Source organism: Apaloderma vittatum, unplaced genomic scaffold, assembly GCF_000703405.1.
Source record: "Apaloderma vittatum isolate BGI_N311 unplaced genomic scaffold, ASM70340v1 scaffold15467, whole genome shotgun sequence".
In the NCBI taxonomy this organism is placed as follows: domain Eukaryota; kingdom Metazoa; phylum Chordata; class Aves; order Trogoniformes; family Trogonidae; genus Apaloderma; species Apaloderma vittatum.
Window position 1 is genome coordinate 680 of NW_009727935.1, and position 14553 is coordinate 15232.

At 35.8% G+C, this 14553-nt stretch overlaps 1 protein-coding gene across 1 annotated transcript in view; it reads left to right on the forward strand.

Moving 5' to 3' along the window:
• Positions 1-2050: 2050 nt before the first annotated feature.
• XRN1 (5'-3' exoribonuclease 1) overlaps positions 2051-14553 on the forward strand; it is a 32613-nt gene continuing 20110 nt past the window's right edge. Inside the window, exons 1-15 of the mRNA XM_009873899.1 lie at positions 2051-2277; positions 3380-3477; positions 3845-3954; positions 4046-4156; positions 4393-4475; positions 6693-6780; positions 6903-7071; positions 7285-7352; positions 8901-9035; positions 10281-10344; positions 11169-11274; positions 11606-11695; positions 11839-11995; positions 12289-12408; positions 13311-13480. Coding sequence (XP_009872201.1) covers positions 2075-2277; positions 3380-3477; positions 3845-3954; positions 4046-4156; positions 4393-4475; positions 6693-6780; positions 6903-7071; positions 7285-7352; positions 8901-9035; positions 10281-10344; positions 11169-11274; positions 11606-11695; positions 11839-11995; positions 12289-12408; positions 13311-13480 — 1772 coding nt within the window. The 5' untranslated portion in view covers positions 2051-2074. The remainder of the gene's footprint in view (positions 2278-3379; positions 3478-3844; positions 3955-4045; positions 4157-4392; positions 4476-6692; positions 6781-6902; positions 7072-7284; positions 7353-8900; positions 9036-10280; positions 10345-11168; positions 11275-11605; positions 11696-11838; positions 11996-12288; positions 12409-13310; positions 13481-14553) is intronic.

Below are 14553 nucleotides of genomic sequence, written 5' to 3' on the forward strand. Positions count from 1 at the left end.
AAGGTATGCTGGCTTTTCAGGTGTTTTGTTAAAAACCAGGGCTGCTCGCTGAAATTGGTGGCAGCTGTAAACTTCTACTGAAGAACTGTGAACTGGGCAAGCTGAGGAGTCAGCATGTGTTTGCTTTACCCAGAGGTATAGCAGCAGGGAGTACCATCTATGGTGCTTCCTGAGCTAGGATGTTAGAGCTTTTAAGAGAAATAGAAAGTATAATTTAACTGTAAGCATGCTAATGTCATCCTCTATTTAGTCTTTCTAAAGACTACTGATGTTGTTATCTATGTACGTACTTACTCTGTATAAAAGTGTAGATTATCTGTGATATTAAGCTTCAACAGCTCCTCATTTTTCTTTTTCTCTGCCAGACCACCTGAATATACAAAATGAAGCACACTAGCATCTGGATTAGGATTTTTGCTTGCAAATACAGAAGAAAAAAAAAAAAACTAGGATAAAAGGCAATTTCTTTGTAAAACACATCATTATTTTCAAATTATATTACAACTGTGCTTCTTAAAAGATCATCTGTTTTCCATATATATATATATTGCTTCCATATAAAAGCTTTAGTGTTCATCTCTTTAGAATGCTGCCTGTGCAATGCCCTGCTCTCTTCTTATTTGAAAGTGGTGCCTGTGTGGATGATGTGGCGGTTAGCTCAGTGGTTTGAGCACGGTGCTGAAAACAATGACAACACCGAAGTCGCGGGTTCGATTCTTGCTCGGTCCCCATGTGTTGCCTGGTCTAGTTGAGAGGTGGTGTCCCTGCCCATGACAGGGAGGTTGGACTAGATGATCTCCAAGGTCCCTTCCAGCCTAGGCCATTCTATGATTCTGTGTGGTGTTTGAGCATGTTGAGGGCAGTTTGGTTACTGAATTTAACTGTACTGAAGATCATTATGCATAAGAGAAGACTAGTTATTGCAGGTGACTAGACGTCCTTCCTGAACCCGCCTCCTTTTTCTTCTCTTCATCATTCCTTCCATGTTTCTCTTGCATCTGGATGATAAATACAAGTCCAACAATATGCCTTTCAAAATTATGTAAAGGTATGTCAGCAGCAATACTACAAAAAAATCACAAAAAGGTAGTAATGTCTTTTTCCGGTTTTAACAACAGGAGGATTTTTATGAACAGCCATACTGGTGGATTAATTAATAGATTTGTTTATTATGTTGCAACTTGCTGTAGTGCCTGTTTAGTGTTTTTCTTGGTAATATAAAGGTAGGGAACAGACTCTACATCCTATGTTTAACAGTGTTTGTGCTCTATATGTTTCTTGTATACATTTGGGGGAGGGTTTTTTCCTTTAAAAGAAAGTTGAACTGCTATAGATGAGGCTGTTAGAAGAACTAGACAGAAAAAATCCTGAGTTTGGAAAGCGTGGGGAAGAAATTGATGTTATAATGGATAACTACTGCTTTTGGTGGTAATTGCCACTCTAGACTCACAGGTGGCTCTTAGTATAGCTAAAGAGGCAGCATGCAGTGGTCACGGTAGGAACTGCTTAACGAGGAGAGCCCTGAAGCTTCTTAGGGTGATTTTGCTTTTGAAATACTGTTGGAAACTCTATACTTAATTTTGTAGTTCGTATTCTTTATGATGCAGCTACGCAAGATCGAATTAGTGAAATCTGTGAATTTACAAAAAAAAAAATCCTCTTTCTGAAAAGTGTAATGTTATTGTTGTTGTTGTTATTATTATTGTTAATATTATTATTTGCTTTTTCCATATACAATATAGAAGATTGGCCAAGTACAGAGGACAGAAGTCCTGAAGTACCACACAAGTAGTCAGGATAGGATAGGAATCTGTTCAGCTGACACTTTCACTGGGAAAATCATAATAACAGATTGCAAGTGCAGATAAACCTGAGCAGTCAAGATATTCCTAGTCCATTGGCATTCAGTAGGTTCCAGGGAGGTCTTTGGGAGTTTTCCAGGTCTTCCAGGTCTTTCCAGACTTGATTACTCTCAGCCATGCCTTGGGCAGTGATTGCATTGCTTTGTCTGTCTCCAAATGGGTACTAACTGTGACTTTTGTAGATTCCAGAATTTGACAACTTATATCTGGACATGAATGGCATTATACATCAGTGTTCACATCCAAATGATGATGATGTTCACTTCAGGATCTCAGAAGATAAGATTTTTGCTGATATTTTTCACTATTTGGAAGTACTGTTTCGTATTATTAAGCCAAGGAAGGTTTTTTTCATGGCAGTCGATGGAGTAGCTCCAAGAGCAAAAATGAATCAGCAGCGTGGGAGACGTTTTAGGTGAGAATAATATCCTAAAGACAGAGCAAGAACAACTAAACACTTTTAAAAAATTACTTAAATGTATGCAGTGAAAAGTAAAATATATTATAATTGGTCATGCCTTTGACAGTAGCTTTATTTTTCAGTTAAATGAGGTTAACTACCTGTAAAATGTTAATACTTGATATTAGAATTTCAAAAAGGAAGGTTTGCTTGTTACTTATATTTATCTTTCTCTGTGTATGTGGGACTTGGGGGGCAGGTGGAGTTTTTTTCCTATGAAATTCTCTGTGAAATAAATCTACAGTGGAGTTCTTATAGATGTCTCTGATGGCTTCATAACCTGAGACAGGCTTTGGTGGTTGTGAATGCTAATTCTAGATACACTTTTTCAGTAACTAGAATGGAGTATTCTTTGACAGTCATAGAAGAAGTGAAGTTCGTACTGAAACTGGTTTTCGGTTGATACCAGTTAGCAACCTAGCTCAGATACAGAGCTGTGAGTAGATTTTACAGTGTTAAGAATTACATTAATGTTTTGGGAGTGTGGAAGCTTCTTTGAAGACTGCCTTAAGGAAAACCAGTGGTCAGCCAGTACAGGGACGGTGAGTGAAGTGCAACAGAAACAAACTGGAGGAAAGGGATAAGAGAAAATGCTTTCAGACTACTGGGGTTTTTTTTGTGGTTTTGGTTTCTGGTTTGTCAGATATTTTTTTTTAAGGAAGAAGGAGGTTGAGAGGAAGAAAGGGTTAAGAAAGAGTTCTAAATAGAAAATTGGAATGGAATTGAGAGAAGGACAACAATCTAACGCATTGGTGGATTCTCTTTCCATTAATTTGCTTTCATTGTGATCAGCCATTGCATGATCATCTTGGTAGTCTAAGTATTAACTGTGTCTGAGTAATGACATCATTACTATGGGAGAGGAAAAAAGGGGTTTTTTAAGCCTTCCAGTAGTATTGGAAACAAGTTCAAACTCTATTCAGGAGTTTCTTCCTTTTTAAAGAGTGTTTAAAAAAAATCAACTATATTTTTATACTAGTAAAGCTGTACTTAGGATATTAGCATCTGAATAAGATAATTCTTTCTCTACCCACTCTCCAACCCTGCTTTGTTTTAGATCAGCAAAAGAAGCAGAGGACAAAATAAAAAAGGCATTAGAAAAGGGAGAAATTCTCCCTACAGAAGCCAGATTTGACTCCAACTGTATTACACCAGGTAAGATAATTTCTAAACACTTAAATTTAAGTATTTAGAATTACATCTTTGCATCTATATTTTGGTACTATTTTCTTATCCTAAGACGCTTTTTTAAAAAAAAATAAAATTAGAGAACAGAGTCAATAAAGGCTCAAGTAAGTTGGGAAGACAAGTTTTAATAACTTGTAGTAGGGTTGGAACACTGTCTCATTCTAAAAAATTTTCAGGTTGCTATGGAAAGAATTAGACCTCTTGGTGGAAAAAAAAATTTCCCTATTCTTTTGCAAAAATTTTACTTATTTTTTTGTGAATACATTTGATATATAAATGCATTTTTGAATGCCTAGTGAAAAGCTTTGTTTTTAACTTAAATTTCTGTTTTCAGGAACTGAATTCATGGCCAGATTGCATGAGCATCTTAAATATTTTGTAAATATGAAGATTTCCACAGACAAATCCTGGCAAGGAGTAACAGTCTACTTATCAGGCCACGAGGTCTGTATTTTGTTAGTATTTTATTTTATGTAAATTTTTATTTTATATAAAAATCCATATTGATGAATTCGTGGGGATTTTTTTTGTGCAGACTCCGGGAGAAGGTGAACATAAGATCATGGAGTTCATCAGATCAGAAAAAGCAAAGCCCCATCATGATCCAAATACAAGACACTGTCTCTATGGATTAGATGCTGATTTGGTATGTGCAATTAAAATAATAAAAAACCCCAGGAGTTTATAAAGTGTATTATGTTTTTTTTTGTCTTTCTGAGCACAAAAGATTCTAAAATGTTATTAAACAAACATTTAATTTTCTGTTCCTACAAACTTATGAATTTGTAGTGAAGCAAAACAGCATAATTTCTTTATAGTGATTGATTCTTGAATGTCACTAAAAAAAGTAATGAAGACCTGTCTAATATATCTTTGTAATAGATTATGCTGGGATTAACAAGTCATGAGGCACACTTCGCACTCTTAAGAGAAGAAGTCAGATTTGGTGGTAAAAAATCTCAAAGGTGAACTGATTTAACTTTACTCTTATTTTATATATGATGAAATTAAATCTAAAATATACTGGCTTAGTAAACAGGTGTGGTTTTGTTGATTGCATACTAAATCAATAAAATTATAGTTTATTTTTTTTTGAGAAAATACATGAAATTAGTCAAATTGACTTGTTATTCTGCGTGACAAAATGTATGCTGTCAGGGCAGCTGGTTAAAAAAAAAAAAATAATCCTGTGGGTTGTGCTTCTTTCTTCATATAATGAGGGCGGCATCCCAGACTAGACTGATAGTGTTTCCATAATTGTCTTGTGCAGATATTGACTTTTTAAAATGTGTTTATAACTCCATGATTTTGTGCATATAAGTAAATTACTAGAATAATTACTAAAATAAATTCTCTTAAAGTTGCTGGCTGTGTGCTCTTATTCTGGATTTGCGTATTTGAACTGACCTGTGGGCTATAATTAGTCAGGAAAAGGGGATTTGTTCCAGAACTGTCTGTGTACCTGGAACTATTCAGAAGTAATAGAAAAATTAATTCCATAACTGTTTGTGTGTCTAGGTTTCTTCTGTAAAGGACTTTAAGCGTGGATTTGGTGGATATAGGGAGAATGTAGGAGGGGCAGAGAAATACACTTTTTTGCAATAGAAAGTGTTTTGGATAATACAGTCATGTCATATAAATGTTCAGATAAGTCCATCATTTTTTGCTAATAAACAGATTGCCAAAGACAATATGATAAACATCGGAAATAAGTATTCTTTTTGTGCTCTTCTGTAGTCAACTTTTCACTAACATAGTGTTGATAGTGTTGGCATGTAACATTGGAATGATTTTGAAAGACTTTAATCAAAGAAAAATCTTGGGTTTCTGTTCTTTTTTTAAATAAAATAATATATAGTTAAAGTGTGATGACCTTTTGAGAGATTATTTAAATAAAGTATGAAATCAAAAGGCAAGGTGTCATTTATTGTTTTGTTTTGTTTATTTTTCCCCTGAAGTATTGTTCCATATTTAGCTCCTCTTTTAATTTCTAGATAATATCGCTTATTACAGGAATTCACTTCTGGAAGCTACAGGAGTTGTCTACTGTCAATATTACAAAATCACAGAATGGCATAGGCTGGAAGGGACCTTAGAGATCATATTGTCACTTTTATGAGTACTTTAAGTTGGAAATTTGAAAATACTAAAATACATACAAACTTTGGCAATTTCTTAATGCAATGAATAGTAAGGGGTGAAATATCTCTAGAGCATCAGCCTGAATTTGCCAATGTGAAAATTACAGGCTTGGAAAAATACTTAAAAAGAAATTACTTTAAAAGTAATTAAAAAGTACTTTTTTAAAAAAATTGCTTTTAAAAAAAAGAAAGTTACTTAAAAAGTGACAGAGTTGGGTCTGAGGTTTTCTGCAGCGAAGTGTAGCTCAAAGTTCATCTTGTTAGGCTTGATATAAGCTTGTGTGTCGCACATGCCTTCCTTAAAGGATTTTGGCCAAAATTTACTATGTGTGTGTGAATGCACAAGGTTTATGCTGGTTTGTCACTGGAGGTGGTCCCAGACAGTTGAAGTGTCTACAAAGTAGAACAGTCCTTTATGGATTTAAGATATATCAGTATTTAGCTCATTAACCTTTTGGTGTAGGTATTAACCGATTTTGGTTTAAGTAAAGAGAGGAAAAGAAGGTAGAATATACATTGACTAATTTTTGCCATAAACTGTAGGTTTGTTATTTTTTTTGAGCTATATTGAAGCCTCTAGATCATACATACAGAGGGTATTTTCAGGTTGAGCATATCCTTTTCTGAAAGGAAGCATTTCAAATGATTGCAAATGTAACCCTACCAGATTAGACATGAATCTGTGTACGCTGTATGTACGCAGACTAGTTCTAAAATACCTTACAATTTATTGAGTTGAGTGCAAAGACAGGCTAGGTTGTACCTAACTTAACCTATCTCCACAAAGCTGCCCTTCTTTCTCTAGCTGTTTTCAATACAGTGAAGTCACATTTGCTGTTTAGAAGATTCTACTGCAAAATTTTATAGACTCAAACCAGATGAATCCTGAAATAGATTCAAAGAAATGTTTATACATTATTTCTCCTGCAAAGGTATAACCCTAGTGAAATTTTTTCAATTTAGGTAACCTTGCACTTAATAAATATTTATGTTCTAAGTCTGATTATAAATAACTAACTCAATGTTTTTCATAATTTACAGAGCATGTGCGCCAGAGGAAACCACCTTTCATTTACTGCACTTATCACTGATGAGAGAGTATATTGATTATGAATTTTCACCAGTAAAAGTAAGTTCTAAGAGAGCTGTTCCTGAAAAAATGTGAGGTATTTGTATGCAAACATGATAATAAAAATTATACTCCTGGGGTTTTTCATTTTTTTCCTTTTTTTTTTTTCCTTCCCCCCCCAGGACAAGATTTCCTTTGAGTATGATATTGAAAGGATAATAGATGATTGGATCTTAATGGGTTTCCTTGTAGGAAACGATTTTATTCCTCATCTACCTCATTTACATATTAATCATGATGCACTGCCACTACTTTATAGAACATACATGGCAATCTTGCCAGAACTGGGAGGTAAGAACAGTAAGTTCAGTTGCAGAAAGTAGAATCGTTAACAGTCCTGTGTTAGTATTTCTTGATCTTTGTAGCCACCTTAGGATGTTTCAGTATTTATTACACATTTAGGCAGTCAGCAAGATTGCATACTATTATCTATGGGGCATTTAAATTGAAATTTTTAAATTGTTAAATGGTTAATTGAAAAAACGTACTTTATTTTCCCAATAGGCTACATAAATGAAAATGGAAATCTGAATTTAAAACGCTTTGAGAAATATCTCACAAGATTGTCAGATGTAAGTAACTCTGAAATTGCAGTGTATAGAGCGGTATAATCTGTTGAACATAGCCTCAATATAGTGCCTTAAATACACCGTGCTGTAGTTGTAATGAACTGTTCAATGTCTGTGTCTTACAAGTGCTTCAGTCAGCTGTTTTGTCATTTAACTGGTGGAGTCCAATCAGTTGTTGTCTGATCTTAGCATGACATGAGAGGAGGAAGATTGCTTTAACCAGCACCTTTTAGTGCTGCAAGTGAAATAGGGATCCACCAACAGACTTGTGGTCCTCAATTCTCATTGAATAATGAGCGGCAGTACTGGGCAAAGCATACTGCAGGCAGCAGTGTTCATTGCTTCCCCTGTTGCCCAGTTTCTTGTGGGGTAAGCTATGTCTGAAGATCTTGGAGAGCAATATTTTTGCAAGTTTTTTTTCTATGAAGATCACTGATGTATTAGCTCTCTGAGGCAAGCATCAGCATGCTTCACCAGCTTACTGGCCTATAGGAGGCAGTATGTTAAGTGTTATTGCAGTAATTCATCCTAGAGATGAGAAGAGGTGTAGGGCATGTAAAAGTGGAAGTCTCACCCTTGTGCTGAACCTGGAAGGAGGAATTTCATCTGCTCTCCCTGATTCAGTACTGTCTTCTGATTCTTGGGCAGAACTATGGAAGAGTTGGATGTGTGGCATAAGATTATATTACCCAAACCCCATAAACTTATTACTACTTCTAGAGTTGTTAGTGAAGTGTGGAAGTTACCTAACTTTTTGTTAGTCATTGCTGCCTTACTGAAGGAAACAAAGTTTGGCTTGGATATATGCTAAGAAAAAATATTTTTTAATATGTTAGTTTAGTTGTAGCTCTAGGGCAAAATGTTTATATTATAGTTTACATGTTATAACATATAAATTATAGTTTATATATGTAAATTCTTAGATTAAAAGGCATAAGCCTGCTTGAGAGGGTCCAGATGAGGGCACCAAATATGATCGCGGGTTGGAGCACCTCCCTTGTGAGGACAGACAGAGAGAGTTGGGGCTGTTCAGACTGGAGAAGGAGAGGCTATGGGGAAACCTTATAGTGGCCTGCCAGTGCCTAAAAGAGGCCTACAGGAAGGAAGGGCAGGGACTCTTTCATAGGGAGTGTAGTGATAGGATGAGGGGTTACGGTTTCAAACTGGAAGAGGCTATATTTAGATCTTAAGAAGAAATTCTTTACTGTGAGAATGATGAGACACTGAAACAGGTTGACCAGAGAAGTTATGAATGTCCCCTCCCTGGAAGTGTTCAAAGCCAGGTGGGATGGAGCTCTAAGAAACCTGGTCTAGTGGAAGGTGTCCCTGCCCAAAGCAGGGGGTTTAGAACAACATGATCTTTCAGATTTTTCTCCAAGCCAAATCATTCCTCCTCTAATTTTATTGTAATTCTGTTTCTGTTCTGTTCTATGTATTCTATGTATGAATGGCTCTAGGTGTAATCTAATGCACATACTAAAAAACATGTTGTTAATTTAGCATTCTAAATTTGTCAAGTATTTCTAAACTTAATTTAATCTTTCTGCACAGTTTGATCGTAAGCACTTCAGTGAAGTCTTTGTAGACCTGAAATGGTTTGAAAGTAAAGTAGGAAATAAATACCTCAACGAGGCAGCTGGTATTGCAGCAGAGGAAGCCAGAAAAAATAGACAAAAGAAAGAAAAGGTTAGTGTTTTACAAGCTCGGTTTTAGAAATAAGAGTGTTACTTTTTGTAAACCATTGATTTTATCTTAGGCAAATTAAATGGCATAAACCTCTGTTCTGAGATTTTTTTTAAGATCAGAAAAGATAGTAAAATGTAACATTTGAGGAACTGCCTGTATGCATTGTTCATTTTAAGTGATGAAATGGTTAAGGTCATGTTCACATGATTTTTGAAATCTTGTAAATGCTTAACTTAATACTTTATGTCAATTTATCAGTTTGTCAGTAGCAGCAAAACTTCCTTTATGAGTTGTGGTCAAACTTGCTGTGTTTTATAATTTTCAGTGCATAGCCTACTGGAAGTTTTGTATATTTCAGATACACTGGTAGACCGTCCACGCGTGTCTTGGTATTGGCAGAGTATTTGACAGTGAATAGATAAATACCAGTTTCATTGGTGTGAGCTATCTCTAATTAGGAAAATTGCAATTCTAGGTACTACTAATTAATAAAGAGCAACACCTTTCTCTGTGTATTGACTGTGCCCTACTGTGTATTGTTATCCTGCTCTTTAGTGCAGTTTGTGGTTTGTAAGAGCAAAATCTTAGCTCTTCCTTTAATAAGATGTTCTTTATTTGTGGTTATCTTCTTATTTGCCACAGAAGTTTGGAGCAGCTGTATAGTATTAGCTAGCCACCTTGACTGATCCTTTGAATGGCAGTGACAGTCAGGAGCTTGTGTATCTCAGGTACAGGGGAAGAGGGCCACATTAATGGTTCTGCTTATTGAAAGCTACTCAGTGCTGGACACAAGACAGTGTGCAGTGTGAGAATGAAATGAGTGTTGGGCTTGTTTGATTCTCTGAAACACAGTTTCTTGTATCCTTACTTCCCGCAAAAGTAATTTGAACTCTTTAAAAATTTGCTGATGAAAAATTCAACAGGATACTGATGCTGTAGCACCATGCGTGATGTAGGTAAAAATGCTTAAATGTGTACTGCACAGTTTTGGAAATACTTGTATTTTAGAAATCAAATATTCAAGTATTTCTTAAAAGTAGCTGAGATTTTGAGACTGCTTCTTTGTCTGAGGTATATGGATAAAATCATTTTGCTTAGGTAGGTGCAAGAGAAGGAAATGTTGTGGGTTTTACACTAAATAATATTTATACGTGTGGATTAACATTTTGCTTTGTGGAATATATGGTTGCAGATAAGATATGTACATATTATTCTGTATTTTTATTTTATCTCAAATATTAATAGGCTCAGGAAAATTCTGTATGTCTGGCTGCTTTAGAAAAACATGAATTTGAAGTGACCCCTAAAAGTAAGTGCAAATATTTTTTTTTCATATACATGTAACAAAAAAAACAACCAACCAACCAAAAAAAAACCAAAAACCTTGCTGATTTGTGTATAGATTTGGAAGATCTGTAAGAATATCATGTCAGAGATGACCTTAATCTAAATCAAAGAGTTATATAGTCAGCTATTGGGAAGTGGGACGAATCACTGCCGTATGGTAAGAGGGAATGGGCCTAAAGCTTTTGAAATGCTTCTTACCTGACCAGTACTTCCATGATGAATTAAAGCAGTGAATGAGCAAATCTTCCACAACATGTGTTTTTGATAATTGTATGCCTAGATATTTTTATTATACAGGTGGGGCAAATGAACAGATTTTTATATGCCTTTAAGGTTTTTGGTTGTGTTCATTATGTTGTTAAACTCATTGCACTTGCAGAAAATGTCTTTTGCTTCTATTTTGAAATTTAATGTCAAAAGCATATAAATAGTATTCCGTGATATAGGGTTATGTTGCTGAAAAAGATTTAATCTTTAAATTTTTTTGATGTTTTCCTTGATTATTTTCTGCTGACTTATATTTTCTTTTCTGTTCTTCTAATTGGGCTACAAAATGGATAGCCTGTCTTTAAAGAAAAAAAAAATGTTCCAGACTTTCTCTGTGTAAAGATTTTGTTTGATTGTTTCATGTTACTTTCAGTACAAGGCAGATCAGAGCACCTATAACTGTGAGTTGAGGAATAAAGTTAAAGCACTAAGTCAGAACTGCGTGTCTTCAAATCTTATTGTAGTAGAGAAGTGCATGTTTCTTTTTTGTCTTTTTTTTTCCCATGACTGCTTTTTCAGCTGTGTTGGAAGAAGAACCAGAGGATGATGATGTGTTTGAAACTGAGTTTAGGCAATACAAAAGAACTTACTACATGACTAAAATGGGTGTAGAAGTAGTTTCTGAGTAAGTGTATGCTTTTTTTTTTTTAAAACACTGAAGACAAATGTTTGTGTATGTCTAATCATAGTATATTCATCCACATTGAAAGAAGAGAACACATGTTCAGTGATGCATTTGGCTAATGCAAGAAGAGCTGCAGGTCAAGTTTTCTGTAACAAATATTTGAGGACCAAAGAAAAAAAAGTCCGGTAGTATTAGATAAATCTAGAAATCCATGGTCTTACTACATTCCCAAAATGCTCTGTCTTCATTCCTATGTACAATGTTCTAAGTGATCTGTATATACCAGTGAAAATGAGAAAAACTAATAATTATATTTCCTTATTCTTGTAAGTGACTTCTTGGCTGATCAAGCTGAATGTTACGTCCAGGCAATACAATGGATTTTGCATTATTATTACCATGGAGTTCAGTCGTGGAGCTGGTAAGAAAAACTGTGAAAAAAAGATTGAGCAATATTTCACCTTGTGTCCCATTTAATGTGGCTGTTTGTTTCTGATCAGTGAACATTGCTGTGCTATAATTAAGTAACCTAAGAGGTTTCTGTGTTTCATTTTTTTCTGGTAGGTATTATCCTTATCATTATGCACCTTATCTGTCAGATATTCGTAACATCAGCGAACTCAAAATCAAATTTGATCTGGGAAAACCTTTCATGCCATTTGAACAGCTTCTTGCTGTACTTCCAGCAGCTAGCAAAGATCTGCTACCTAAGTGCTACCAGGTAAGATTTATGATTAAATTGCATTTATCTATTGCTTGCTTGTTGTCTGTGTCTCAGTTATATTCTACCTCTAAATTTTAGATGTGTGGTAAATACACCTCACTGCTGAATTTATTAATAAATACTAGATTTTGCATTTGCTAAGAAATTTCAAACTAGGACAGTTAAATGAGATATGTTGAATTGCTGTTCAGCCTTGAATTGGTTTTAATACCAGATTTGTTCCATCTTTTCTGAGAATTAGTGCTAAATTGTCTCTGATATTGTTTAATTCCTCTGTTATATTTTCCTAGCATTTGATGATTAGTCAAGATTCTCCTATTATAGAATATTATCCACCAGATTTTAAAACTGACCTAAACGGAAAACAACAAGAGTGGGAAGCTGTAGTATTAATCCCATTTATTGATGAGGTAAGTTCTTTCAATGTCCATTGTCTATAAAAGCTTCTTAATAAATCTGCTAAACTTCTTAATTAATCAACAGTTAGACATACAATTAAATGGAAGCGTATATTAACACTTGATAGGACCACAGAAAAATATATGTGTTTCTTGCCTGAAGAGTAAGGAAGGCTAAAATAAATTACCACAAGCCAAGTTAGCTTCAAGTGGCAGAAGGCTTAAGAGATGTGGAGTATTTGTTGATGTTTTTAATCAGCTATTCAAATACTTAGTTTCAGATTCTATCGGAAAAAAACCCTATCTATATATAAAAATACACGACGTTTATAGGTTAAAAAACATAAACAGAAAGTAATAAAATAGTAACATTTTCCTTTTACATATGGGATTACAGTATTATGTATGATATACCTTTTCTCAGATTAAATTTGAACAATCAAAGACTGCATGAAAATAAAAGTGCAGGTTAGATACTAACTTATATACAGGTGGTGGCATGTGCCTATCAATTTTTTCCATAGTTCACAGTGAAAGGTTGGCAGGACATAGTCTTCTCACAAAGGACAACAGTTGCTACTTGAATGACCCACAAAGTCTTCTAGCTTTTTCAATAGTTATTTTGCAGAATTTTATGATAACATCTAAAATATGTTTTTATATTTTTTGTGTGTTAAATGTAAAAGGCAAAGTATGGAAACATACTTGGGAAAAGATAATCTGCATTCTTCAAAGCCATTCTGTTGTAATTGTTCTATTTTTATCAGAGAGCTGGGACATGAGGAAGGGTGAGGCTGTGTTTAGAAAACTAACACATTAACCAGAAAAGTGCATGTATCCATTTTCTCAGTGTAGACATTTCCATGCTAATTTTTGTTGCCAGTTTCACGTACACTAATTTCTCTAAAATTTAGAAACGACTGCTGCAGGCCATGGAGACGTATAATAAGTGCCTAAAAGAAGAGGAGAAACAAAGAAATACTCACAGTGCTTGCTTAATGTACTGGTATGACAAAGATGCAGAGTTCCAGTACATGTCACCATGGCCAGAGAAATTCCCTGCAATAGAACGATGTCATGCGAGGTAACACTGGCGTAACTGTTTTAGAGTAGAATGAGAGTAGTTAGAATACCTTTATTAGCATTTTAATAAAAGCAATATGTACACTGGGAAAAGCTGTTACTTGTTACGGATGGCAAGATAAAAGGATTTGTCCCTTTTCTTCAAATGTTACTGTGCAAAACAAATGAACCAATGCTAAGTTGGAAAGAATACTCTAGAGAATTACTAAAGTTTGTATGTCACTGTCGTGGTTCAAGCTGACCGCCCAGGCCGATGACAAAGAACCACGTGGTCTCCCGCTCACTCCTTCTCCCGCTCCCATCTCCATAGGGATGTGGAGGGAGAAAACTCAACCCAAAAGGCTCAAGGATTGAGATTAAGGACAGGGAGGGTAATAATCTACCACTTAAGATGACAGGTAAAAAAACAGAGTAACTTGGGGAGAAAACATAAGTTTAATTGACTACCACCATTTGTGAAGCAGGATAATGAGAGGAATACATCGATAAATATAACCTAATCTTAAATACACTCTTCCCCCTCCCACTCCTTCCATCTTCCTGGCTACCTCCTCCCTCCATCAGGGCAAAGAGGGGCAGGGGTGGGAGGTGCCATCCATCTGGGCATTACTCATTGTCCGTGGCAGATTCTCCTTGAGAAAGAGGGCTCTTCACAGTCCCTCTTTCATGTCACTTGGTGTCCACCTCACAGGAGGCAATCCTCTTCCTCCTTCTGAGACCATTGGGACCACAGGTCGCTTCAGGTGCATCCTCCGCTGATGTTCGGTCTCTCTCCCCTCTCGCATGGGGCTCTTCATGTACCGCTGCATCCTGAACATTCTCACCAGTGTCGATCCTTTCCACTGGCAGGCAGTCATCTTCCTGCCATCTTAACCACCATGACGCTCCAGGGAAAGGCTCTGCTCTGGTACTCTTCTCCCTCTTCTGCTCCGGGACCCTGACAGAATCATCAGATGATTTGAGTTGGAAGGGACCTCAAAGTTCCTCTAGTTCCAAGCCCCTGCCATGGCAGGGACATCTCGCACTAGATCAGGTTGCTCAAGGCTCCGTCTAACCTGGGCTTAAACACTTCCC